The sequence below is a fragment of the Gopherus flavomarginatus genome, chromosome 6, assembly GCF_025201925.1.
Source record: "Gopherus flavomarginatus isolate rGopFla2 chromosome 6, rGopFla2.mat.asm, whole genome shotgun sequence".
Lineage (NCBI taxonomy): Eukaryota > Metazoa > Chordata > Testudines > Testudinidae > Gopherus > Gopherus flavomarginatus.
This window is the reverse complement of record NC_066622.1, coordinates 70,300,971-70,326,728: the sequence shown is the minus strand read 5'-3', so window position 1 is coordinate 70,326,728 and position 25,758 is coordinate 70,300,971. Positions and strand designations below refer to the sequence as shown.

The 25,758-nt window shown below is 41.9% G+C and overlaps 1 protein-coding gene across 5 annotated transcripts in view; it reads left to right on the top strand.

The window, feature by feature from the left end:
- The window catches only part of ZFAND4 (zinc finger AN1-type containing 4), a 44,926-nt gene extending 20,927 nt beyond the window's left edge, over positions 1 to 23,999 (top strand). For 4 of the 5 annotated variants that reach the window (XM_050960131.1, XM_050960130.1, XM_050960134.1 and 1 more), the window contains exons 6-10: positions 6,904 to 7,051; positions 7,837 to 9,018; positions 9,648 to 9,702; positions 18,313 to 18,430; positions 19,992 to 23,999. In XM_050960131.1, the coding sequence (XP_050816088.1) occupies positions 6,904 to 7,051; positions 7,837 to 9,018; positions 9,648 to 9,702; positions 18,313 to 18,430; positions 19,992 to 20,127 (1,639 nt within the window). In that variant the 3' untranslated portion in view covers positions 20,128 to 23,999. The remainder of the gene's footprint in view (positions 1 to 6,903; positions 7,052 to 7,836; positions 9,019 to 9,647; positions 9,703 to 18,312; positions 18,431 to 19,991) is intronic. The other variant, XM_050960132.1, reaches the window with a different exon arrangement.
- The last annotated feature ends 1,759 nt before the right edge of the window (positions 24,000 to 25,758 follow it).

The window sequence follows — 25,758 nt, the reverse complement described above, 5'->3', positions numbered from 1 at the left end:
CTTCTGCATCTGGCATGCAATCCACTTGGAAGCCTCACACCTCCCCGGTGTCTGGAACATGCTGGTGGATCACCTCAGCAGGTCCTTCTCTCATCACGAGTGGTCCCTTCACTTAGAGGTTGTCAGAATGCTCTTCCAGAAATGGGGAGCTCCCTGAGTGGACCTGGTTGCCACCAGAAAGAACAGAAAGTGTCATCAGTTTTGTTCTCTCCAAGGCCTCGGCAGAGGCTCACATATCCAATGCCTTTCTTCTGTCATAGTCAGGAGACCTGATTTACGCATCCCCGCCAGTTACAGTCAGCAAAGCCCTCCTAAAGATCAAGAAGGGACAAGGCACAGTTCATTATGATTGCCCCAGCATGGCCTTACCAGCATTGGTTTGGCATGCTCAGTCACCTGGCTGTAGCAGCCCCATGGCCACTTCCCAGCCTCCCAGCCCTGCTCTCACAGGATCATGGTAGAATCCTGCACCCAAACTGAATCTCTTCACCTCACAGCTTGTATAGTGTGTGGCTGAATCCAGAGAAACAAGCCTGCTGTAGTCAGTTACAGCAGGCTCTCTTGGAGAGCAGAAAGCCCTCCATTGGAGCAGCTTGCCTGGCAAAGTGGAAGTGTTTTTCCTTCTGGGCTTTGGAGCAGAATATCTCCCCAACCCAGTTGTCTCTGCAGTCCATCCTGGATTACTTGCTTCACTTAAAGCACTAGGGTCTCGCCTTCTCTTCAGTTAAGGTGCATGTGGCTGCCATAATGGCCTTCTATCCTTGCATCCAGGGTAGATCGGTGTTCTTGCATGAGGTGTCAGTCAGGTTCCTGAAAGGCCTTGAAAGACTCTTTTCACCAGTCCAGGACTTGGTTCCCCAATGGGACTTCAACCTGGTCCTCTCTAGGCTCACGTGTCTTCCCTTTAAGCCTGTGGCTTCTTGTTCCCTTTCCCACTCATCTTGGAAGATTGCATTCCTTGTAGTTGTTACCTTGGTGAGATGTGTCTCTGAAATTAAAGCCATCACTTCAGAGCCCCCATACATGATATTCTACAAGGACAAGGTCCAGCTGCGGCATCATCCAGCCTTCCTGCCAAAAGTGGTGTCACACTTCTATGTCAACCAGGATATCTTCCTCTTAGTGTTCTGTCCAAAGCCTCAGATGACCAATGAGGAGAGGTAGCTGCACACTCTCTAGATGTCAGGCGCACGCTGGCTGTTTACCTGGGGTGCACTAAGCCCTTCTGCAGATTGACTCAGCTCTTTATCACGATAGCTGACATTGATGAAGGGCCTTCCGAAGTCCCCTCAGAGGATTTTGAATTGTATCACCACCTGCATCCATACTTGTTACAAGATGGCGCAGGTTGGGCCTCCACTGATAGTGAAGGCTCACTCGACTAGGGCTCAGGCATCTTTGGCTGCCTTCTTGGCGCACGTCCCTATCCAGGACATCTGCAGGACCCCAATGTGGTCTTCAGTACACACATTCATGACACATTATGCCATCACCCAGCAAGCCAGAGATGATGCTGGATTTGGCAGAGCTGTATTGCAATCGACACATCCCTGAACTCTGAACCTGCCTTCGATGACACTGCTTGGGAGTCACCTACAATGGAATGGACATGAGCCAAGCACTTGAAGAAAAGATGGTTACCTTTCGTAACTGTTGCTCTTTGAGATGTGTTGCTCATGTCCATTCCATGACCCACCCTCCTTCCCCTCCATGACCCACCCTTGTTCCCGGCAAGAAGGAACTGAGGGAGGGGGGAGCCAGCAATGCTCCTTATACTGGCGCGTATGCATGCCGCTCTAGAGGGCACCAGAGCTGGTCCCATATGGATACCACTGAGGGAAAAACTTCCAGCACTGGTGCACATGGCAAGCGCACACACCTACAACGGAATGGACATGAGCAACACATCTCGAAGAACAACAGTTATCAAAGGTAACCATCTTTTTCTAAATGAGTTTAAACTTTATTTTCTTTTTTTTTCCCCAGCCAATCTATCAGTCTCCATTGATTCAGCCAACAGTTAAAAGTTGAATCTCTTGCGTTACTAAGATGAAAATGACCTTTTCTTACTAGAGGCTACAGACTCCAGAAGCAGATACCTAAAACTTAGTGGTGCTTTGAAAAGTAATTATGGCAAACAGATCCTAACTTTTGTGTTTATACCTCACCATATAGGAGCTCTATGGCTTTTTGAATCTAGGGTGGGAGTTGTATATCTGATGCCACATATATCCACTTGGCTGGCTGCCATGATGTTTTCATGTATCCAGACACATGTTGTTATAAGAATATTATTTAATGTCCCCCACTCTTGCCTCAAAGCTCAGTTACTAGTCAAGACTTGCTTATATTATGGGAAGACTTAAAGAAACCCTAGAATATAACACATCTACAGCAAAATAACTTGTTTTGCTATAGAATTGAAGTTTTACCAGCACTTAGACATCCTTTTGTCACCATTTGATGATTCTGTCACTAAAAACTATCTGGAAAATATTGCTGACAGTAATTAAAGACCAATTTTCGGTTTTGGGTATAACTTGAAAACTTAAGTTATAAGATACTCTAATCTGCATAAGGCCTGGTCCACACACACAAGTTTTTGTACCAGGCTAACTATGTTGGTTAGAGGCATATTATACCAAAATAATTATACTGGTACAAGTGTAAGGATGTAAGCTATACCAGTACAGGCACTTTTACACCAGTATAACTGCTTCTGCACTAGAGAGGCTGTACGTATTTAAGTGTATTGGTATAGTTTAAAGCAGTACAAATGCTGTGTGTAGACAAAGTTTGTCAGTAAGTTCCCAGCACTGTGACTGTCACTGTTTTAAATAGGCATTCCAAACTCTATTTCTATAACAAAGACGATGACTAATATGCTTATTCTTTGGCCTTACTCCCTAGGATTCTCTAGTTAAAGGTCTATGTATTATTGAATAATGATTACAATATGTGGGGGTCAAGTATCAGGGGCTAGCCGTATTAGTCTGTGTCCACAAAAACAATGAGGAGTCTGGTGGCACCTTAAAGACTTAACAGATTTATTTGGGCATGAGCTTTCGTGGGTAAAAAAACCTCACTTCTCCCCCCAACCTCCAGAAGTTGGCTGCAGAGATGTTGGCTGCCACTAGGGGCCACTGTACCTGGCAGAGCCCAGCTCACAAATAGACAATACGGCTGGGGGTAGGGGGAGGGAACTTGAGAGTTCCCAGCATCTGCAGTTTCCTGCACGCCCTTAAGGAAGGAGGCAGTGTGCAGGAAACTCCACACAATCCTGAGACGCAGCATCAGACTGTTTCTCTGGATCCCTGGGCTCTAGAAGGGTAGCGGGTATGAGTGTCTGGGCTGCGAGAGGGGCCCTGGAGCTGGCTTCTGGGGGCTTAAGCGTTTGAGTGTCCGGGTTGGGGGGGAGCGAGGGGGGCAGAGAAGCAGGAACTGGGTTGTCAGTGGTTTCTTTAACTCTACTTCTGGGGGGATTTTTGTGTCTGTGTTGTTACAGACATACTTGCTGACAGGTATTTTGAAATAAATTACCAAAATAATTGAAACTGGCATGATTAAAATTTGCAGAATTTTTAATTTTTTGGTGCACAATTCCTCCAGGAGTAAATGTAAAGAATATAAACTTAACAAAAGGCAGTGCTGAGTGTGTGCTTCCCCAAACTACTATATGCTGTATAGAAGGAGATGATAAAAATGTGTAGTAAGGGGAGGGGAGGGCAAGGGGAGAAAGCTCTCACTGTGCCCTTCATGCACACCACTCTGCTTCAGTAAGTAGCACATGTGGAACTTTGAAACAAGAAGGTAAGGAGATAGAACTAGTAACAACTGACCATCTATTGGCTTGCTGCAACCTGCCTGCAGCACTAGACATTGAATCTGGGGCAGGGGTGGAGCCCAACAATCTGGCTTCTATGATCTCTAGATACTTTGCCTTTGCTAGTTTGGTGCATATCAACTTGGGATAGGTTCTAAGTCCCTTGTCGCTTTCCTTTCTGTTTGGAAATCAGATTTTAAGGCTAAGTCTATGGATGTCATAGGGTAGGAGATTGTAAGAAGGAACTTAGTCTTTCAAATTTGTCTGTTTATATACTTTCTAGTATCTGCGAAGTGTTCTAATTCTTGTTCTTAAAAATTAGCCGTCTGAATTTCCCTGTCAGTTAAGACCATGGTATTCTAATGTATGATTTGAAATATGAATGTACCAGAGTGTAGCTAAATACTTTATTTTCAGAGAAATACATTATGCTGAATGGGTTTTCGTAGGACACCTTGTTAGGGCTATTGGTCCAAATTAGTGTATCAAAATAGTAAAAATGAACATTGTTCCTAAAAAGTGAGTTTGTTTTTTATTTTTATTGTTTAACACCCAGAGCACCTAACCAGGTTAGGGCCTAGTTGTGCTAGGTGCACCAAACTAAATATTCCTCTTCCTGCTCTGTTTTAACCCCAGTACTTCCTGGGAGAAACTAGCCAAGGACATGTTTCCTAAACACAGCCCAATCTTTATTCAACTTAAAAAAAAAAAAAAAAAAAAAAGTCTGTAAGCAAGCAGGAAGTTCATGATGCCAGATTTTGTGTGGGTCATGGGAGAGTGGAGGAGGGAAGAGAGGACACAAATCAAGCTTTCCTTCCAGTTGAGCTTGATGTGAAAAGGTTCAGAATAACTCTTAGAACATTAGCATTTTCCAGCTTGCCAGCCGAGTAAATGCTTAAGAACATAATGTTCATTGTCAGCTGGGTGTCAGCAGTAGAGCATCTTGTGATTCAGGAAATTGATGTTTCCTGCTTGGCCATGGCACCCTTACAGACACTCCAGCTACCCCTTAGCTGCTGTCTTTTGGGACAAAGGCCAGGTGCCTTGGAAAGGCATGGGGGACAGCTTCTTTTCTTTGTCCCTTGACTGTGGGGTAGAGAGTTTAGGGACCACCTCCTTCCATTTGTTACATACATGTGAGTCTTGGTGGTGAGTGGCTCAGACATGTCCACTTCCTTTGATCGGCCTTTCCCGCTTTGTCTGAGAGTGGGAGCAGAGCTCAGTTACACTCACTCACAGAGCAGGAGCAATTGATGCTACTTGGGACTGGTTTGGATTATGTGGCCTGTCCCTCTGGACCATTTTATCCCATCTTATAGTAAAGGTAAGAGAGAGCACCTGCTAACCAGTAAACAAATAATGCAATTACATTATCTTTATGTTGAAGAGGAAAGTTGCTAAAATCTTGGTGTAGCCCTCGTGCTCCACTCCTGGGGCCCATGGGACTGGGGGCTTATTCATCTCCTATTTCAGATAAAGATGAGATTTACAGCATGGAACTTGTGAAGACTGATATTTAAAAGGAGCCAGTCTGCTTGAAATCCACTCATTCAAACAATTACTTTACAGGTAGTTTCAAGTACTTTCTCTCCCCAAATTCCCATCACAACTTGTGGTTTGCCATACACTTTTCTCTTTTTTAAAAAAATGCCCCCCTCCTGAGTGGGTGGTGTGAGACCTGTTCAAACAGGAAAACCTACTACAGGAAAAGAAGTGAAAGAGACATGCTGTCAATTGCACAGAGTAAAATGAGTGTGTGTGTGGGGGGAGAGCTCTCAGTTCTTTTGTTATAATTATCATAGGCATTGCTTAAAATAGTTGTAGGTGAAAAACAGACAGACAAGTGACTTTTTTTAATTATCTGCAAAGTTGAGAGTCTAGAAGGGTTCTTTAATGCAGAATCTTTACTAGTAAAGGTATAAAATGTTTGCTTTCTCTCTAGGCACAGCTGTTCAGTTTCTAGTGAGGAAGTACATGACTGTTACTCATATTCTAATTTAGGATTTGCCTACCTAGTCTTCCAAGAACTGTCCTTGATCTGTGCCTAGAGAGTCAGCACAAACACTGGTTCTTCATTTAAGTGGAGCAGACTGCCTCTGTAAACCATGGAAGATGACAGCTTTAATTTGTGATCATATGATTGAGACACATCTGGCTCACGCAAATATAAAATTTGGCATGCTGTGTTATAATTACACCTGTTTGACTGGTGATAACTACTTCCTGGCTGTTAGTTCTTTCCATGTCTCTCTTGGAGAGAAAATACTTCTGTTAAACTTGATAAGACAGTTGTATGAATCAAACCCTATAACCTTTTTAATGTTCCCAATGTTTCACAGTTAAGTGTTGGAGGTGTATTAATAAAATGCTTGCTAGATGAAAAAAATAGGTATAAGATTTAAAACCTATGTATTTTAGAAGATGGTGTGATGTTACATTATTTCCAGTGATCAGTGCCGTTGATTGGCAGGTTATGTTAGATGTATTTTTTCTTGTTAGGTCTAGCGGTGTTAGTGTTTCCTTTTTCCAAATGAGATTCTTTAGAACCCTAACTGATCCTATTTGTTTTTTATTTTAAAAAAATGACACAGAATGTCAAATCTACATGGTTGATTCTTCCATTTCCATTTATGGTGAAAGCACCCCTTGGGATGGATAGAAATGTGGACTTCCCATCCATGACAGTGTCTGGTTAATGGGAAAACTGATCAGCCTGTTAGTCATACAATTAACAGCTTTAGCCATGCCAGCAGGAGACACTAATGGAACTGGATGTTGACTCTTAGGGGAAAATATACAGTGGGTGCAAAACAACCGCATACAGTATAATAATTACCCAGTAGCTTGGCTATATTCTAATCTCATAATTATCATTTCATCCCATTAAGGAATTCTTGTTTTCATCTAAGAAAATTACTTTTGAGAGATCCTTCCATACAGTTAATATAATGCTTTGTCAATGGATGGACTACTGGCTTTGTCTTTCTAGTTTTGTGTGTAACTACATTGATAGTTTTTGGACAAGTACCTTGATTTTAGAGTGTGAAAACACAAAAGCTTTATTTTCTTTCTCTTTTCAGTGGTGGTTCAGTTTATAACTTATACGGAGATGACGACGAAGAAACAGAGGCATCTCCTTCTGGCCAACAGATTATTGAGAACTCGATTACTATGAATAAAATGAAGCTGCTCAAGGCAAAGATGGAGAACATGAATCTCAGTAAAAAGGTGAGGTGGTGATCTCGGTACCCCTACCATAAAACGGTTCATGCCTTCCCATTGCAGGTTTTTCTAGAGTGCCGATTAAATACATTCTGGTTGTGCTCTTGGATAATGTAGACATAAAGGGCATTTCTTTTGGTATTCATTTTGTTATGTGGTGGGCTGAGGCGCAAATGGTCTTCAATTATGCAAATAATAGTTTAATCTGGACCCACTGCCTCAGCATTCAAAGAATTCAGTGCTGTATCATGGATTGTTTCACCTTTCAATGCTTCACTAACATAAGGTTATTTAATACTTAATTCTGCTGTTTTGTAGTAATGCTATGGTGTTCATAAGTACAGTCATTAAGCAAGTGGTGTCAGTCCCAGGATATGAGACACACAAGGTGGGTGAGGTGGGATTGGACAAGCTTTTGAGCTACACAGAACGTGTAGCTTAAAAACTTGTCCTTCCACCAAAAGAAGTTGATCCAATAAAAGATATTACCTCACCCACTTTTCTTAATCAGTAAGCAAGATAACTATCTGCTGAAAAGTATTGATGTCTTTTTAATTAGAAAAAGTATGAACGAGAGACTGAGGCACTAGGCTGGGTTCAGTTCCCACCTCTGCAGGAGAACTTAGCTAAGTCACTTTAGTCTCTGTGTCTCAGCCCCCTTTATCTTCTGTGCAGGGTCAATCTCTTGCTATGTGTATGTACAGCCCCTAGCACAATGGGGACCTAGTCTCAGTTGGATTCTCTAGATGCTACTGTAACATAATTAACGTCTTTTTTCCCCTTTGAAATAGCCTAAGAAGACTGTCAAGGTGAAACCTCGTCCACCTATGGCTCCTCGACCATCTAGCAGTTCAGCAGCAGCTGCTCGTCACCGTTTTTTAAGAGTACTCCCCCACATTGGACAGTCCTGCCTACCTCCTCCTGGGAATTCATATCCCTTGGAGTCTTCCCAGAATGCACTTTCAGCTTTGGCTACTTTGGCCACTGCTGGTAGAACAATGCCATCCATTACTAGTGACTTTCTGAAGGAAGATGACAACTGGGAGAGCACCTCCCGGTCTCAGTCAGTTAATAGCATTCGACTACCACCGAAAATATCTCGTGTTGAACTAGAAAATGCAAAACTACCTACAAATAACTTCCTTCCCCCTGTCCCATCGCTGCCTATAAATTCCGAAAAAGCTTTAGAAAATGTGACATCCACAAACGAGGATGATCCTGTCATGTATCCACATCTAACAAACGTAGAACTGTGTGCAACAGAAGACAAGTTTCTACCTGAAACGGATGCTTTTGCTTTGTTAGCAGAAGCAAACACTGCTGAACAGTATAGTGAATTATATGGAATAGGGAAGGTAAACCCAGAGCTTGGACTGTCTGATGGGGATGACGAGTCTAAGGCTGTAGAACAGCATAGCAAACCCATTACAAAAATCCTGAGCGCTACAACAATGGAGGCTGGACTTCTCAACACTCGTGAACTAAGTCCTCCGAAGAACACACTCTTATCACCTCTTCGGTATTCAGCCCAAGTGGCACATCACAGTTCTCTGAAACCACAGACACAACCCAAATGCTTTGAGGTTGGTAACTTGAGACCTGCTGCCTCCCCAAATCTGCTCCGATCTTTGGAGGTCCGCAATATAGCAGACTCCTCTTTTCCAAGGACTACAAGATTTCGTGGTGTGAAGGTAGACTCACCTGGCAAAAGACCTGATATCATTTCTAAAATGGAGGCTAGGGACATCACAGAGGTGGCAAACAAGGCATACAAAGAACCTGTGGGTTCTGTAAATAACTTAGAATTTCTAGCTTCGCTGGCCCGAAGCACAAGCAGGGAAAGTTTACAGAATTCCTGCGGGACAGGCAGGTTTCGGACTTCTGGTATTGCACTACCTACGAACCTCCTGCATTTTCAGGAAGAAAGCTTTAGGAAAGCCTCTCCCCCAGATGAAGCTGCTGAATACTTCCTAGTAAGTACCAGTATTTCCTGAACAATTGGGGTTTTCCTATAATCTCTAGTAAAGACTGCCAAAAAATGACTGTTTTTCAAGCTCGGGGACTATAAATCTCATCTCACACCATCAGTAGTTCAAGCAGACTGTTTTTTAGATTTCTTTGGCACCTTGATTGCATGTTTAGCTAATGGGTTTCTAGAGGCAATTTTCCTACAGATTTAGAGTAATGTTTAAGTACTTTTGGTTCAGAATGTAAACTCCTTTACTACTTGTAACTCTGCTGGATAAATACTGTATGTGAAGAAATGTCATTTGGCTCCTCCAGCTATTCATTAATTGTGAGCCATTTTAATGGCTACTTTGTAACTGACACTGTATGTGCCTAACCACAGACTTTTAATATGCTGTACCACATTTCTAATATGCTGTATAAAGTATGGAAAGACTATTAAATCGCAGTATTTTAAACAAGGTTTGTTCCATGCTAACTTGAACTTCATATTACAAAATACTTCTCATAGCTTTCTTCATAACATATATTGACTGATACAACATGAGCTTCAGACAAGCTGATATGAAATTGCTTAATCTTTTATTTGTTTACCATTTGTCAGTAACTCCACTTAAAATATTCTTGTTTTTAGTCTGGCCATGGGCTTGGAATGAATGGAAATGTTGCAGCTACAGGGAAAAGAGTTGGTAAGTAATGTGATTTGTTTAAAGAGCTGAAGTTGACTGTTGGTCTCTTCCCAGTTATCAAACATGCAAAGAGCAAGAATTATACCTTTGTAGGGCATAAAGCTTTGAAACACTTTCTCTGTACTAGATTTTTACAGAATGGTATTAAACCTGAATGTTCTGAGTTGTGCTTTCATACATGGATCTCATTCTGGCCTTGAGTAGAATTTGGGACCCAGGAGAGTATTCCTCGCTCTGTCATTGCCCTGTTGGATAACCTTGGGCAAGCCATGTCCCTCTCTGTGTCTGTTTCCCCATCTATAAAATGGGGGTAATGATGCTGGCCTTCTTTTTAAAGCACTTTCCATCAGTGCTATATAAGAACGTGGAGGTGGTACTGTAGCTGTGGTTTAGCTGCATATTTTTGTTGTTCACTGAGTGCCAAAGTGTTCTGTATCATCCACAAAAATACACGTTCTTGCACTGAAGAGTTTAATCATGTAAAGGATTGATCCTGCAAACAATTATGCGCCTATGCTTTAAACTAGGTTCGACGGGGACAGGTGAGCAAAGCCCACAGGTAAGTTGGGAACAAGACCTGGGAGATGGGTTGGAAACAGGAGGGAGCACGGGCTATAATGGCAGAGAGGAAGGAGGGTCAGGGCAAAGCTGGGAGGCAAGATCAAACCAGTATCTTAGATGCCTATATACAAATGCAAGAAGTATGGGTAATAAGCAGGAAGAACTGGAAGTGCTAATAAATAAATACAACTATGACATTATTGGCATTACTGAAACTTGGTGGGATAATACACATGACTGGAATGTTGGTGTGGATGGGTATAGTTTGCTCAGGAAGGATAGACAGGGGAAAAAGGGAGGAGGTGTTGCCTTATATATTAAAAATGTACACACTTGGACTGAGGTGGAGATGGACATAGGAGACGGAAGTGTGGAGAGTCTCTGGGTTAGGCTAAAAGGGGTAAAAAACACGGGTGATGTCGTGCTGGGAGTCTACTACAGGACACCTAATCAGGTGGAAGAGGTGGATGAGGCTTTTTTCAAACAACTAACAAAATCATCCAAAGCCCAAGATTTGGTGGTGATGGGGGACTTCAATTATCCAGATATATGTTGGGAAAATAACACCGCGGGGCACAGACTATCTAATAAGTTCCTGGACTGCATTGCAGACAACTTTTTATTTCAGAAAGTTGAAAAAGCTACTAGGGGGGAAGCTGTTCTAGACTTGATTTTAACAAATAGGGAGGAACTTGTTGAGAATTTGAAAGTAGAAGGAAGCTTGGGTGAAAGTGATCATGAAATCATAGAATTTGCAATTCTAAGGAAGGGTAGAAGGGAGTACAGCAGAATAGAGACAATGGATTTCAGGAAGGCGGATTTTGGTAAGCTCAGAGAGCTGATAGGTAAGGTCCCATGGGAATTAAGACTGAGGGGAAAAACAACTGAGGAAAGTTGGCAGTTTTGCAAAGGGACACTATTAAGGGCCCAAAAGCAAGTTATTCCGATGGTTAGGAAAGATAGAAAATGTGGCAAAAGACCACCTTGGCTTAACCACGAGATCTTGCATGACCTACAAAATAAAAAGGCGTCATATAAAAAATGGAAACTAGGTCAGATTACAAAGGATGAATATAGGCAAATAACAGAGGACTGCAGAGGCAAGATTAGAAAAGCAAAGGCACAAAATGAACTCAAACTAGCTATGGGAATAAAGGGAAACAAGAAGACTTTTTATCAATACATTAGAAGCAAGAGGAAGACCAGGGACAGGGTAGGCCCACTGCTCAATGAGGAGGGGGAAACAGTAACGGGAGACTTGGAAATGGCAGAGATGCTTAATGACTTCTTTGTTTCAGTCTTCACTGAGAAGTCTGAAGGAATGTCTAGTATAGTGAATGCTTATGGGAAGAGGGTAGGTTTAGAAGAGAAAATAAAAAAAGAGCAAGTAAAAAATCACTTAGAAAAGTTAAGATGCCTGCAAGTCACCAGGGCCTGATGAAATGCATCCTAGAATACTCAAGGAGTTAATAGAAGAGGTATCTGAGCCTCTAGCTATTATCTTTGGGAAATCATGGGAGACGGGGGAGATTCCAGAAGACTGGAAGGGGGCAAATATAGTGCCTATCTATAAAAAGGGAAATAAAAACAACCCAGGAAACTACAGACCAGTTAGTTTAACTTCTGTGCCAGGGAAGATAATGGAGCAGGTAATCAAAGAAATCATCTGCAAACACTTGGAAGGTGGTAAGGTGATAGGGAATAGCCAGCATGGATTTGTAAAGAACAAATCGTGTCAAACTAATCTGATAGCGTTCTTTGATAGGATAACGAGCCTTGTGGATAAGGGAGAAGCGGTAGATGTGATATACCTAGACTTTAGTAAGGCATTTGATACAGTCTCGCATGATATTCTTATAGATAAACTAGGAAAGTACAATTTAGATGGGGCTACTATAAGGTGGGTGCATAACTGGCTGGATAACCGTACTCAGAGAGTAGTTGTTAATGGCTCCCAATCCTGCTGGAAAGGTATAACAAGTGGGGTTCCGCAGGGGTCTGTTTTGGGACCGGTTCTGTTCAATATCTTCATCAATGATTTAGATGTTGGCATAGAAAGTACGCTTATTAAGTTTGCGGACGATACCAAACTGGGAGGGATTGCAACTGCTTTGGAGGACAGGGTCAAAATTCAAAATGATCTGGACAAATTGGAGAAATGGTCTGAGGTAAACAGGATGCAGTTCGATAAAGATAAATGCAAAGTGCTCCACCTAGGAAGGAACAATCAGTTTCACACATACAGAATGGGAAGAGACTGTCTATGAAGGAGTATGGCAGAAAGAGATCTAGGGGTCATAGTAGACCACAAGCTTAATATGAGTCAACAGTGTGATACTGTTGCAAAAAAAGCAAACGTGATTCTGGGATGCATTAACAGGTGTGTTGTAAACAAGACACGAGAAGTCATTCTTCCGCTTTGCTCTGCGCTGGTCAGGCCTCAGCTGGAGTATTGTGTCCAGTTCTGGGCACCGCATTTCAAGAAAGATGTGGAGAAATTGGAGAGGGTCCAGAGAAGAGCAATAAAAATGATTAAAGGTCTTGAGAACATGACCTATGAAGGAAGGCTGAAGGAATTGGGTTTGTTTAGTTTGGAAAAGAGAAGACTGAGAGGGGACATGATAGCAGTTTTCAGGTATCTAAAAGGGTGTCATCAGGAGGAGGGAGAAAACTTGTTCACCTTAGCCTCCAATGATAGAACAAGAAGCAATGGGCTTAAACTGCAGCAAGGGAGATTTAGGTTGGACATTAGGAAAAAGTTCCTAACTGTCAGGGTAGTTAAACACTGGAATAGATTGCCTAGGGAAGTTGTGGAATCTCCATCTCTGGAGATATTTAAGAGTAGGTTAGATAAATGTCTATTAGGGATGGTCTAGACAGTATTTGGTCCTGCCATGAGGGCAGGGGACTGGACTCGATGACCTCTCGAGGTCCCTTCCAGTCCTAGAGTCTATGAGTCTATTAAAGTCAGTGGGACTACTCACATAGTGAAGTTACTCTTATGTGTACAAGACTGGGTCCTGAAAGACCTTGCAATAGGAAACATGGAGCAGGTGAAGGTGCAGGGTGGGAGTTGAGGGTTACAGGTAAGGACTCGAGTTTGGTTTATCATTGGAGCACACATCACACTACTTGTGTTAGTGGGGAGCTGTGAATGTGCAGTACCCACTGAAAATCAGGCCACATGTTTAATGCCTAGATATGGATTTAGAGGCCTGACTTTGGGGATCCAAGCTTGAAAATGTTGAACTATATTTCTAATTTAATAAAATAAGCTCTTACCTGTTGCTGCCATCTTGTTTCTGTATGCTTCCTAATGCCTGGCTGCCATGTTTTCTTTGCCAAAACTCGCTTTTCTTAGGGCAGGTCTACACTTAAAACGTTGCAGTGGCACCACTAAAGCGCTTCAGTGAAGACGGTACTATGCCGACAGGAGAGCTTCTCCTGTCGGCGTAGTTAATCCACCTTCCCAAGAGGTGGTAGCCATGTCAACGGGAGAAGCATAATACACTGGGGGTTAGGTTGGTATAACTATGTTGCTATGGGGTATGGCTTTTTCACACCCCGAGTGATCTGGTTAAACCAATGTAAGTTAGTAGTTTAGACCTGGTCTTAAAAAAATTGCCTGTTTGCTTTGTTTTATCTCATTTTTTTTTTGTTTTAACATAACCTCTTACCATCGTTCATTAAGATTTGTTTATTGCAGTATTTTGTATTTAAATTGTAGCCTACTTTCCACTTGACACTGCCCGTGATTTATATAATGTGTGTTTGCCTAAAGATAGTTTTAACAATAGCTTAGTTGAGAGTACAACACTAAATGAAGGGTGCATCAACACTTGCAAAAGAATCTCAAGTGAGCAGGACTAATTCTAATGCACTGTACTTGTAAATGATTCAGAACCTTTTACATGTGTATACTGTCTTTTACATGCAAGTACAGTTGTAGGTATCATAGTAAAACATTAGTGTTCAGAATGTTATTGTAACTTGCAAGTGTCTTATTTGGATATCAAACTGCATTAGATATTCCTTAAGGGGAGTATTTATCGCTGGAGAAGTTCCCATGAGTAATGTTCTTATTTTTGCTTCCATTTTGAACATTAGTATATTTTGATAATCTGAATGTTAAACGGTCATTGGTGTGTGATTAAAACTCAGCTGTATGTAAACAGATGTTTCTCTGAACAATTTGTGTAGTTCCATTGTTAGAGAACAAGAACAGTGTGCACCTGGTCTAGTTCAGTGTATGTAAGTAGCTCTGCCATCTGAAACAAGTCTAGCTATTTGTTAGGGACAGAGGTAGAAGGATACTGCTACTAGCTACTGTTGCTTTAAGGAGTGATTGCTCCAGCACACGGCCTGATAAGACCTCACCAGATCTTTTGTCTCTGTGAACCTTTTTCCTTAGTCATTTATGCATCTTAGGGATTGTGTTGGGGAGTAAGCCCTTTAGTGATGAATACCATTCTTTCTTACAGTCCTGGAGATAAGCTTCTTGGCTATATTTAATTCCTTATTCAAGGAAAATATCAGTGTGTTCATTTTATCTTCAGACTAGCTTTTAATAGTAATTTTTGTGTTGGCTCAGTAAATTCATCTTTTAAAAAGTCTTAAACATTTTTCAATAGCAGGTGTCTGGGAAGGCCTCTACTGGCTTCAAGCCTTGCATAGGTTCCTGGTGCAGGCAAGACATCTTAGGCAGTTAAGACTGCTGCGTTGGAGTTGGTTAGAATATTTCTAGTTTTTCTAACTTTTAGAGCCTGCAGGCAATCCTTAAACCTACTTGCAAGTCCAAGGAACTCATTCACAATATCAGTGACTCTTGTTTACTTAGGAGTTAAGAAATCAGTTGAGCATGATTGACTCTTCTCCTCCTTTGCTTCACACCCTTCACAGTTGTCCTACAGTCTTTTCCTCCACCTAGCATAATGCTGGAAAATGTGATGAGCAATAAGATCTAAGATCTTAAGATATATTTGTTATGAATCAACTAGAAGATCTTGTTCCTCAAAAGGGAATCATAAGACTTTCACAGTTACAACTGTTGATGACCTATTGGCAGAGGCAGTGGACACTGACTTCCTTCCACTGCTGGTGGCGTTGTTGGTTAATCCAAAGCTACATTAATGTCCAGCTGTGTCCAGCCCAAAGAGGGTACGTGTGCGCTATTATGGTACTCACCAGGGTCAAGGAAGCTATTGCTTATGTAGTCCACTCCAAAAAGTGAGTTGGGGGTTGAGTATTTTGTAGGACTTTGTACTATTTTCTTCCCTTCTCCTCTTCGATCGTGTACAGCTGATAAGAATAAGTGGTATATTAAGGTTTCTCCTATATCTGGACTTACTACATGGCTGTATATACATGCTTGCCATGGCGCTTGCACTGTCCGAGCTTGTTTGTTCTTTTCCATGGCACCACTCTTGATGCTGTTATCTGTGCCAGAACAATGTATTTGACTGGAAGGGCCTTACAAATAAAATATATCCGATTTTCTTTAGTTGGGGCAGGGAGTGGAGAGTACATGGTAGACTTTGTACATGTAGGTCATATAACTTTGTGAGAACACTAGCTGATTCTGTTACTCTCGGAACATCCATCATATGAGCTGTGTGTACTGTATTGTAATCTCCAGCTATTATTGGTTGCCAAGTAGCTTGACTTCTGGTATGTTTGTCTTTTTAACTCTGCAAACAATTTTGTTTGCAAACTGCTTGGGTATATTTAATAGGCTCCTACACAGTGTTCTCCTTCATCTGCTTTGAAGCATTTTAAGTGGTTCAAAGTGGCAGCATTTGAATAATCAAATAAAATGCACTTGGAAGATCAGATCTAAGCAGTCTTATCAGAGACTGGCAGTGTCAAAGTTATTACCAGGCATTTATTTTTCAAGCATTTGTGGCAAAGCATGGTGAACCAGGTTCTCCGGAGGTATAAACTAGCAACGCTGTCTTAAATAGAGCTATTTTATGCCAGTTTATACCAGCAGAGGGTCTAGCCTGGTGCACGGTATGCCAGTGGTTTTCAGCCTGTGGTCCGTGGAGCCCTGGGGGTTCACAGACTATCTCAGATTTCCAAAGGGATCCACACCTCCATTTGAAATTTTGTAGTGGTCTGCAAATGGAAAAAAAAGTTGAAAACCACTGTTATGCCAGCAAACAGCATGTCTTGCAAACAGTTCCAGACCTCTGAGAAGCGGAGAGGCTGGTGTTGCACTGTGCAGAGCCTTGTGAAATTTCCTAAGAAACGAATTGCTAATGGTCTGCTGCGTGTTGTGCCGCAGACTTCACTCTTCAGTGGCTGATGTTACAGTAAATTTGTCAGCCAGGTTAATCACCTTGGAAAGAGCAAACCACTAGTGAAAACAGCAGTTCCCAAACTGTACTCCGCAAATAACTGATGGTCCATGGAGGGCTGACTAGTCAGTGGTGTTGGCGTCTCTCATTTCCAGCTGCTGTACAAGCAACAAGATATAATTTCATTGCAGATGGGAGGGCATTTGTCCATGAGGCGGTCTCTTTTTTGAGGAGTTATTGTGGGGCAGTTCTCTGGCCTGTGCTATATTGGGGTCAGACTAGATGATCACAGTGGCCCTTCTGGCCTTGGGGTCTATGAATCTGTATGGTCTATAGTAGGAAAAATATTTTTAAACTCATCCTGTTGTATAAACCCTTAGTATTATCACCTCTAACAGATATAACACAGGTTCGCGTATAGCGCGGTAGCAGCAGGGCTCCAGTGGGGCTTTAAAGGGTCTGGGGCTCCGGCTGGTGTGGGAAGCCCCTGGCCCTTTTAAATGACCACTGAAGCCCTGCTGCTGCTACCCTGGGGCTGTGGCAGCGGGGCTCCGCTGGAGATTTAAAGGGCCTGGGGCGCCTCGTGGCCGGATATAACAGCGTTTCACCTATAACGTGGTAGGGATTTGTGGCTCCCCACGACCACATTATATCAGGGTAGAGGTGTATACTGCTCTCAACATCATTCCCAAACTGAGCTAACCGAACCCCCCTGATAAGTGTCTGGGGACAGAACCGGCTCCCCAAAATGGAGCCCAGTAAATTGAGCACAGTTTTAGAGGATAAAACTGATAGTGTGAACTAGCTAGATCTAGAAATAAGTCTTCCATGCCAAGCAGCCATTGGTTTAGTGGGACAAACTCAGCCCTTGTGTAAGCAGGCAGAATGCCCACTCACACACTGGGAGATATGTCAGTTTAGTTTAGGACTGAATTTAGTCGACTGCTGGTTGCATCTGAAAAGGACTGGCTATTAGAAACTAAGGTGTCATGTCCGTAAAGTACTTATGTGATGGCTTGTGCTGTGAGCATCCAGATACGATGGTGGTGGATGCAGTAGAAATGCATTTATAATCCTCTGTATAGGCTGGTATTTTCCTCTCCTGATTGCTAACCATCACTTGCCACATGGCATCATACAGTAGGTGTGTGTGGACAAGGTGACTGACTAAAGTGTTCAGATCTCTCTGGTGACGAGGAAAATGAGTATCTTGTCATTTCATGCCTACTTTTCCTGCTACCTTGTAACATGTCTGCAAAACTTTAAAATGTTAACTTAACATATCCAGACACCTGTTACGTTATGATATTTAAAGGGCAAACATCTCTGAGTTTACTTGCTGCTGCATATGCTATATACTGGGTACATCCTAATGGTCCACCGATTCCACTGGAAAGTCACCAGTGGTCAAAGCATTCTGTTCCAGTCACAAAATAAAAACATACACAGTGCAGCAGGGAGACAGGATTGGAGCTGCACTGCTTGGTTCTGCCCTTCATTAGTGTGAACTTACACCAGTTGCTTAATCTCTCTTGTATGTCAGGACCCATAGCCTACCTCCACTTTCCTAAGATGCTGTGAGGCTTAATGGATGCTTTTAAAACAGACTGGGAGCCCCATTTGAAAGGTGCTATTTAAAGGCAAAATATGTTCTCTGGCTGTGGGACTAGTCGAATATCATCTCTTGAAATACAAGTGTTCAACAGCAAGTGTAACTATAAAATCTGTTCATTACGTGTTTTACCTTTGAAAGCAGGTGAAGCAACCCATCTCCCACCTGTGAATGGTTCAATGCAAACAAAAAAGAAAACTACAAAGCACTGCTTTCTCTGTGGCAAGAAAACTGGATTGGCAACCAGCTATGAATGCAGGTAAGCTGAGTGTATGACAAGTGGTTAAAATGTGTGGCTGTGATCAGACAAAAGGGCGTGTGTGTTCTGGAAAGTACAGTAATTCTAAAGCTTGGTATACCACAAGGCAACTAGTGTTCAGAACAAGTTGAGAAAGTTGTTCATGACTTAACTATGAGAAATGAGGTTCAAATAGAGACTGTATCCTCTGTTCTCGGGGTACCCATCCTGTGCCCTTGCAGTCAAGAGATCTGGGCTCACAGGAGACTTTGGGTCTCTAGATGTAGCCAAGAGAGCATGATGGTAGGGAGAATACAGACTAGTGTGAGAAGAACTTGTCTAAGATTCCATCATCAGTGAGAGAAACTTAAGAACATTTGTAGCAACTTGGAGAATACACTGCTTTGGTTGGTACTTCTGTGTAAATCTGCCATTGACTTCAAAGTTGTATGCAGAGATGTTATAGTTGTGCCAGTTCCAGGATTTAGAGCGACAAGTTGGGGAGGTAATATCTTTTATTGGACCAGCTTCTGTTGGGGAGAGGAATGAGCTTTTGAGCTTACACACAGTTCTTCTTCAGGTCGCTTGAAGAGCTCTGTGTAAGCTCGAAAGCTTGTTTCTCTCACCATCAGAAGTTGGTCCAATAAAAGATATTGCCTTCCCCACCTTGTGTCTCTGACTTCTAGGGTTACATTCGACCCTGGGGTAAGCCAAAACAATTAGCTTGCAACACCTTTTTATCACTTTGTATTCAGCAACGTACTATTTTTAAATGGGTTCTATTTTGTGTAAAACAGCAGTCGCCACTGAACACTCTTCCATTTATCTTCTGTTTTTAATTAGCTTTCATGAAGTCAGACAATCTAAAGGTGCGGAAAGATGCACCACTAAAGTTTAAAATGGTGGTTGGGCTCTTCTTGTTTATGTTTTGTGTGATCTAAACATACTGAGGAAGAAAGAAAAATGTGTTAAAACTATTCCCTTTCAAATTTTACCATTAATCCAATGGTAAATCAAAGCTAAATAGATATGGCCAAGGTGATAATGGTGCATGTCACAAAAAAAGAAAGGAGGGGGGGGAGAGAAGTCTTTTGTTTGTGCTCTTTGTGGTGGTGGTGTTCGCTCTCAGGACTGAGAGGGATGGGACATCAATCCAGGCTCTCCAAATCTTTCTGAATCAGTCTCTCGTGTTTCAAACTTATAAGTAATTAGCCAGGCAAGGCGTGTTACTCTTATTTTTGTTTCCTCAACTTGTATATGTTTCTTTTTGCTAGAAGGATTTTACCTCTGTTTGTTTGCTGTAACTTTGAAAGTATCTTGTCCCCCTATTGGTCCTCTGGTCAGATGTCAGCCGGGTTTACTGAGCTTCTTAACCCTTTACATGTAAAAGGGACATTAACCCTTAACTATCTTTTTATGACACTCCCCATGGAAGAGAGCTGCAGTGGTGACCCAGTAATGGGGGGTGGGGAGGAGGAGGAGCAGTAACTCCAAAAAGGAGGGAAAGGGCACCTTCTGAGTGTCTCGGAGAAACAGGCTCTTGGCAGGCGAGTCCTAACTTTGTGTGTTCTTCATTCTTCAGATGTGGAAACAACTTCTGTGCAACTCATCGTTATGCAGAGACTCACACCTGCACCTACGATTACAAGAGCACGGGGCGGAGGTTCTTGCAGGAGACTAATCCCGTCGTTAGTGCACCAAAGCTTCCCAAAATCTAACTATGGTTGTGCTGCATGTGGCTGTGCTGCCATGGCGGAATTGTATTACATTGAGAGAAGCAGCATTTGCTTCGGCTGCATTTATTTTGCCCTGCTCCATATCTAAAGATTTGCCAAGTAACAAAAGCACATGAGGATGCATCTGATTGAAGAATAATGTGAACACTACTGTAGCTGACACCTTTATTCTTTAGTGAATCAAAAGTTTAAAAAGTAGTTTTTAAAAACTTACACTATGATTTTAACTGTTCTTGCACGTCTTGTGTTAAGTGTTTTATATCTGAAAATGCTATTTCACTAGACAAGTCTTTAAAAGATGCACTTTACTAAGTTTCATATTTACTGTATAACCAGACTTGAGGGGGTGCTGTAATGAGGGTGTCATGTAATGTCTCTGTACTCTACCTTGTGTTTTGTCCATTGTGTGGTATGTTAAGTTATTTCACTAGGAAGTCTCCCCCTTACTTCGAACCACCTGTCCAGAGCTTCAAAGAGTGTAGTACTTTCTGCACTTTTGTTCCGTTCAGTTTGGCATTCATATACTGTGTATCCATTCGGCAAATAACATATCATGGTAATCACACTATTTCTTAAAATACTACTCTTTATATGGCAGTTTTTTTAAATAGAGAATTCCCTTTGTTGCCATTAAATACAAGGAACAACTTATTTTAACTTTTTTTGTAATCCTAGATTTTTTAAAACTTCACAACTTGGTTTGTTAAGATGTTGAGTGCTGTTACCAGAAGAAATTCTAATAAATATTAAATTTTATTCTGGTTTGCATGTGCTTATCACAAACTCAGTACTAATTTTTAACATTTTACAGGGTGCTGGAAGGGAAGGGAGGGTTCTCAGAAGCTTACAGCATTGCTAACTCTGTTCTCATTGAAATCAGTGGTAAAACTCCCCTTTATTGGGAATAGCTAGGCCAAAATTGAACGTATTGAAAGTCTCTCTCTTGCAAACAAGCCAGTCAAACCAAGCAAATCTGGGTGTGACCAAACTTCAGCAGATGTTTAACGCACCAGGCAATATTGTTGGCAGGCTTTACAACCTTATGCCAACATCGCACTGGGCCAGTTTGGTATTTGTATGGGAGACCACCAAGGAACACACAGGTGCTGCAGAAAGTAGTGTTAGAGCACCACCTACTGAAACCATTTCTTCTTCTACTCATTAAGTATTAAAGCATCCCAGTCTGGTACCGAGGGGCACAATGCTACTAGATGTTGCCTGATTTTAGGAGGTTAATAATATTAATTTGGATAGTATGGGTTTTAGGCTCGCTGGTCTGTCTGATCAGAAGATAAAAAGGTTCTTGTCCCGAATCAGGCTCCACATAATTGACAAAGGACAGGAAGTTCATACTGAGACAGATATAGCCTTAAAGACTTTTTATTAAGATAAATGAAGTAGTAATTAAAGAATAAAATCAGTTACAAAGTTACATTTGTATTACTGCTATTCAAAAGATACATACGGTATTATATGCTGCAAAGCTTTGGTTAATATACTCACCCCATTCCTTGATAACCTGGTGGTGAAAGACACAGGACCAGCCTCGCCTCTGGCTGTTCAGGTTCCTCAATTCTTCAGTGAGAGGTGCAAAGCTTAGAAGAAGCTAGCGCCAAGAGCTATTGAAGCTAGCTTAGAGTTTACTAAACTATCTTAAATTTAAAATCAAAACCTAATAAACAAAACTAAGAACAAAAGCTTAGGGAAACCAAGTTTAGCCTAGTCCCCTTGGAACTTGGAAAGTTAAGAAAAACAAGTACAAGATCTCTAGCAAGGCCCTCTTTTATAGGGCACAGGTGTCTGAACCTCCTCCTATGCCCAAACTCCACTTCTCACCCACAAAAATGTTAGGGTTCACTTATTCCATAGGCTAGTATGTTCGTATGTATTGATGACATGTACATACATATTAATGACATTATATCAGGGGTTGGCAACCTTTCAGAAGTGGTGTGCCAAGTCTTCATGTATTCACTCTAATTTAAGGTTTCACGTGCCAGTAATACATTTTAACATTTTTAGAAGGTCTCTTTCTATAAGTCTATAATATATAACTAAACTATTGTTGTATGTAAAGTAAATAAGGTTTTTAAAATGTTTAAGAAGCTTCATTTAAAATTAAATTAAAATGCAGAGCCCCCAGAACTAGTGGCCATTACCTGGGCAGTGTGAGTGCCACTGAAAATCAGCTCGTGTGCCGCCTTCGGCACCTGTGCCATAGGTTGCCAACCCCTGCATTAGATCATACACGCGCGTTATTTTTGTTCTCCCGGTTATTTTGGTTCTTTCCTTGTGGTGTACCTGTTAAGTTTAAGGATACAGACTTGGAAACCCCCTATGCCATTCTACCATTATCTAGGTGAAAGGTCCCAGGCATAGATATGCTAACTTTGCCTTAGCTCAACATACAGAATATGGCCTGTAGGTTGCTTGTATTACAACCGAACTTACTTTAATATAAATCTATAAACCTATTACAATAAACCAAATACTTAAACCATAGGAAAATATATATGTGCAAGCAAACAGGTTAATCCCATAGCTACATAGAGGAGCCCTATTATGAATATGTTTTAAAACTGCACTCCCAGCCATGTTTGGCCACTACCAGGTCATGGCACTTCTGAAGACACAGGGTGTTCGGCAGACATGCAGCCAAGTTGTGACTTGGATAACTTGTCCACTCTGTTGTCTTGTAAATTCCCTCATTGACTAATTGGCTGTGGTATCCTTCACTTCCTAAACGGTTGTGTAGTGTTACTGCTGTGAGTGGTAGTTCAGTGGTGACTAAAGCTGAATCAAGGAAAGCAGGGTGTTCCTGGCAGGAAGAGGGAAGCAGTTGAAGAGCTCGCTTTCTCTGTAACATCACCCTTTACTGAGGGCACCTGCAGCCTCCAGGTCCTTCAGGATACCTAAATAGCAATGGCTATTTTAATTTTAAAAAAGCCCAATCCCATTTATGGCTGTTCAGAAGGCCACAGTTGGGGTGAAGGCACAGATCTGGCACTACTGACCCATGCATTTGACACCTCAAGGCTCAGTTACGGCCACACTCTGGTAAAAACACCAACTAGTATAAAATACAGCTGCCCCCTTCGTAGCAACACTGATCACTGTGAACACATCACTTTGGTGCTCTGCCATTTCCATTAAATACAGACTCCAAATCTGCCCTAGTATTGAAAACTAATATTTCAATATACATCAACATGGCATTGAAGGCTTCTGCTAGGGATTGTGCTCGTGCTCTTTTAAACTTTATATTGCTTACTAACAGGCATTGTAATCAAAATAATACAACCCAGAAAAAAGTTATGTTATGGGAAACAGTTGTACAGCTAAGGGACCACATCAGGAAATGCCCACATTGTTTGTATCTGCAACTGTCACTCTTCCCCTTTGTACCTGTGCATCATGCTAGTCTTAATTGCATGATCTTACTGTTTAGCAAATATAGTACATTTTCCTGCTTTACATACATACAGCTTCTATAATTCTTTCCAGTGTTATATCTTTACTGATGTAGGTTTCTTGTACAATGTTTTACGTTCTCCTTACTGTAAGCACTCTTCTGTATACACCCTTCTTTTAAACCAGCAGCACAGTCTGAAGTGCAATTAGCAGATAAAACCATTAATTACAAAACTGATTTTCCATATTCCTCCTGTGTTAGAATGTATGATGGATTGTTTACCATGTAAACTTTCATATGAGTGACTTGCACTTGACTACACAGAGTAGGACATAGTGCTCTGCATCTGTTGTAGAGAAATGTTTAGCTTGTATTTGAGTCTCTTTGATCATGTGATTAGCTTGTATTATAAAGTATTTACACAATGGCAGTTTGCAGGTGACCTTGGCTTGTGCCCCACCCCTTTTATTTTTGCCTGCTTTCGTTTTTACCTAAGAACTATGAGGAATGCCAATGCTGCTCTCTTGCTGGAGGCGGCCGTGGTGAAAACTCATCTATCCCTATCTCATTTTCTATCCCTTGGGATGGAATTGCTCTGGCTCCTGGTGCCATAGGCTTCAATAGTAGACAAGACTGGAATTGTTAATGTAAAACACATACATGCAAAGAAACCTTTCCAACCTCCTTTATCCACTGTAAAGAAGCAAAGGGTTTGTTTCCTTACCTGGCATCCTCACCCCTCATAACGGAGAGCGCTGACTGCTGTGGACATGACTCGTGGCTTAGAGCTGCTTGTGCCGTGACGAGTGATACGGTTTAGATGCCTGCTGGGCTGTCTGAGCTCAATCGATGTTGGTGTAATTCTGAATCGTGGTAAAGTTTGAAGGGAAAATTGTAGGGAGGCAGAGGAGACTCAGCTGGATCAAAGGAGGAGGTTTTTCTGACTGAGGGAGCTGATTGCATGCACCAACTCAGATTACTACAATTCCGCTTCAGGGTGAATTCTGCCAACTGTGGCCTACAATAATTGCATGAAGCCCTCATGTGTGGATGGAAGGTGCTCTTTAATTGGCTGGAGTGTGGACAGCCGGGACACTGAATGCAACTTCTCTAGTGTTCTTAAGGGCTAATTTAAAGACAATCACAGAAACCAAAAACGTGCCAGAAGTCAGTGTAATCTGTTTCACAAAGAGGCGAACTTAGGCAGAGTCTCGGGAAATGGGGGCCCTGCAGGAAGGAACCACTGGGATCTATTGGTGATAGTATTTGTTTCTGGTGCAGAATTATAACTCTTCACTTTTTACAGTGGAAAATTCTCTTAGCTGCAGCCTCTTGCTTCAGTTTCTAGAATATGTTTGGCACCTGTTATGCCGTTTTGAGTAAACCTGAATCCTGGGAAAGAATGGTCTTTGGCAGGAGGACTCAAAGACTGATTGCATGCATCTTTTTGAGTGATGTGCGTCTCTAAAAAATAAATTGTAGCACTGTTTGCTCAGTGCTGAACTGAAGAAGTGAAAGTCTGTGCACATTTCTATAGTTGATCGGAGGTACTTTCTGTACCCATTGCACTGGAAAAAGTGTAATTGCTTGTCTGATAATGTGGATTGTACTTGGTGCTTAATTTGTGATGGGGTTTTCCAGGGCTGAGCCCAGCAGTTCAGAGCCTCGGCACCTCTGGGCTTGCTGCGTCAGTTATGAAAGTTTAAAAAAAAAATTGCTTCAGCTCTGGCACTTAATTGCTTGAGCCCCGACCCTCTTTCATTACAAATTAAGCACTGTTTGTACTACAAAGCACTGAGTATCTTCCTATCCTGGTCCTCTGGGACATCATCTAGATGGTTGTGAGACAGCAAAGGCCACTAGATGTCAGTGATGTCAAGCATATGAGAACAGATGGCAGGATAAACTAGAGAAAAGTGCACCCTCCGGACAGTGCAGATTGGTCGGTTTCTAGCAGTGCTTGCTCTGTTGCTGTTATGTATGGCCTGATGTAAAGCTAGTGGCTTTGCTTTTCTGCACCACCTCAGCAGAGATGTGCAGATTCCTTTACTCATATTCCAGCCTTATTAGCTAAGGTAGCTCACTGCTCCATTTTCAGAGAGCAAATCTTCATCATGCTCCTTTGTTCCTCGGCTTACTACAGGGTGTGATCTATCTTTTCCTTTTGGTACAGGACTCAGGGATCTCAGGCAGGATATCCC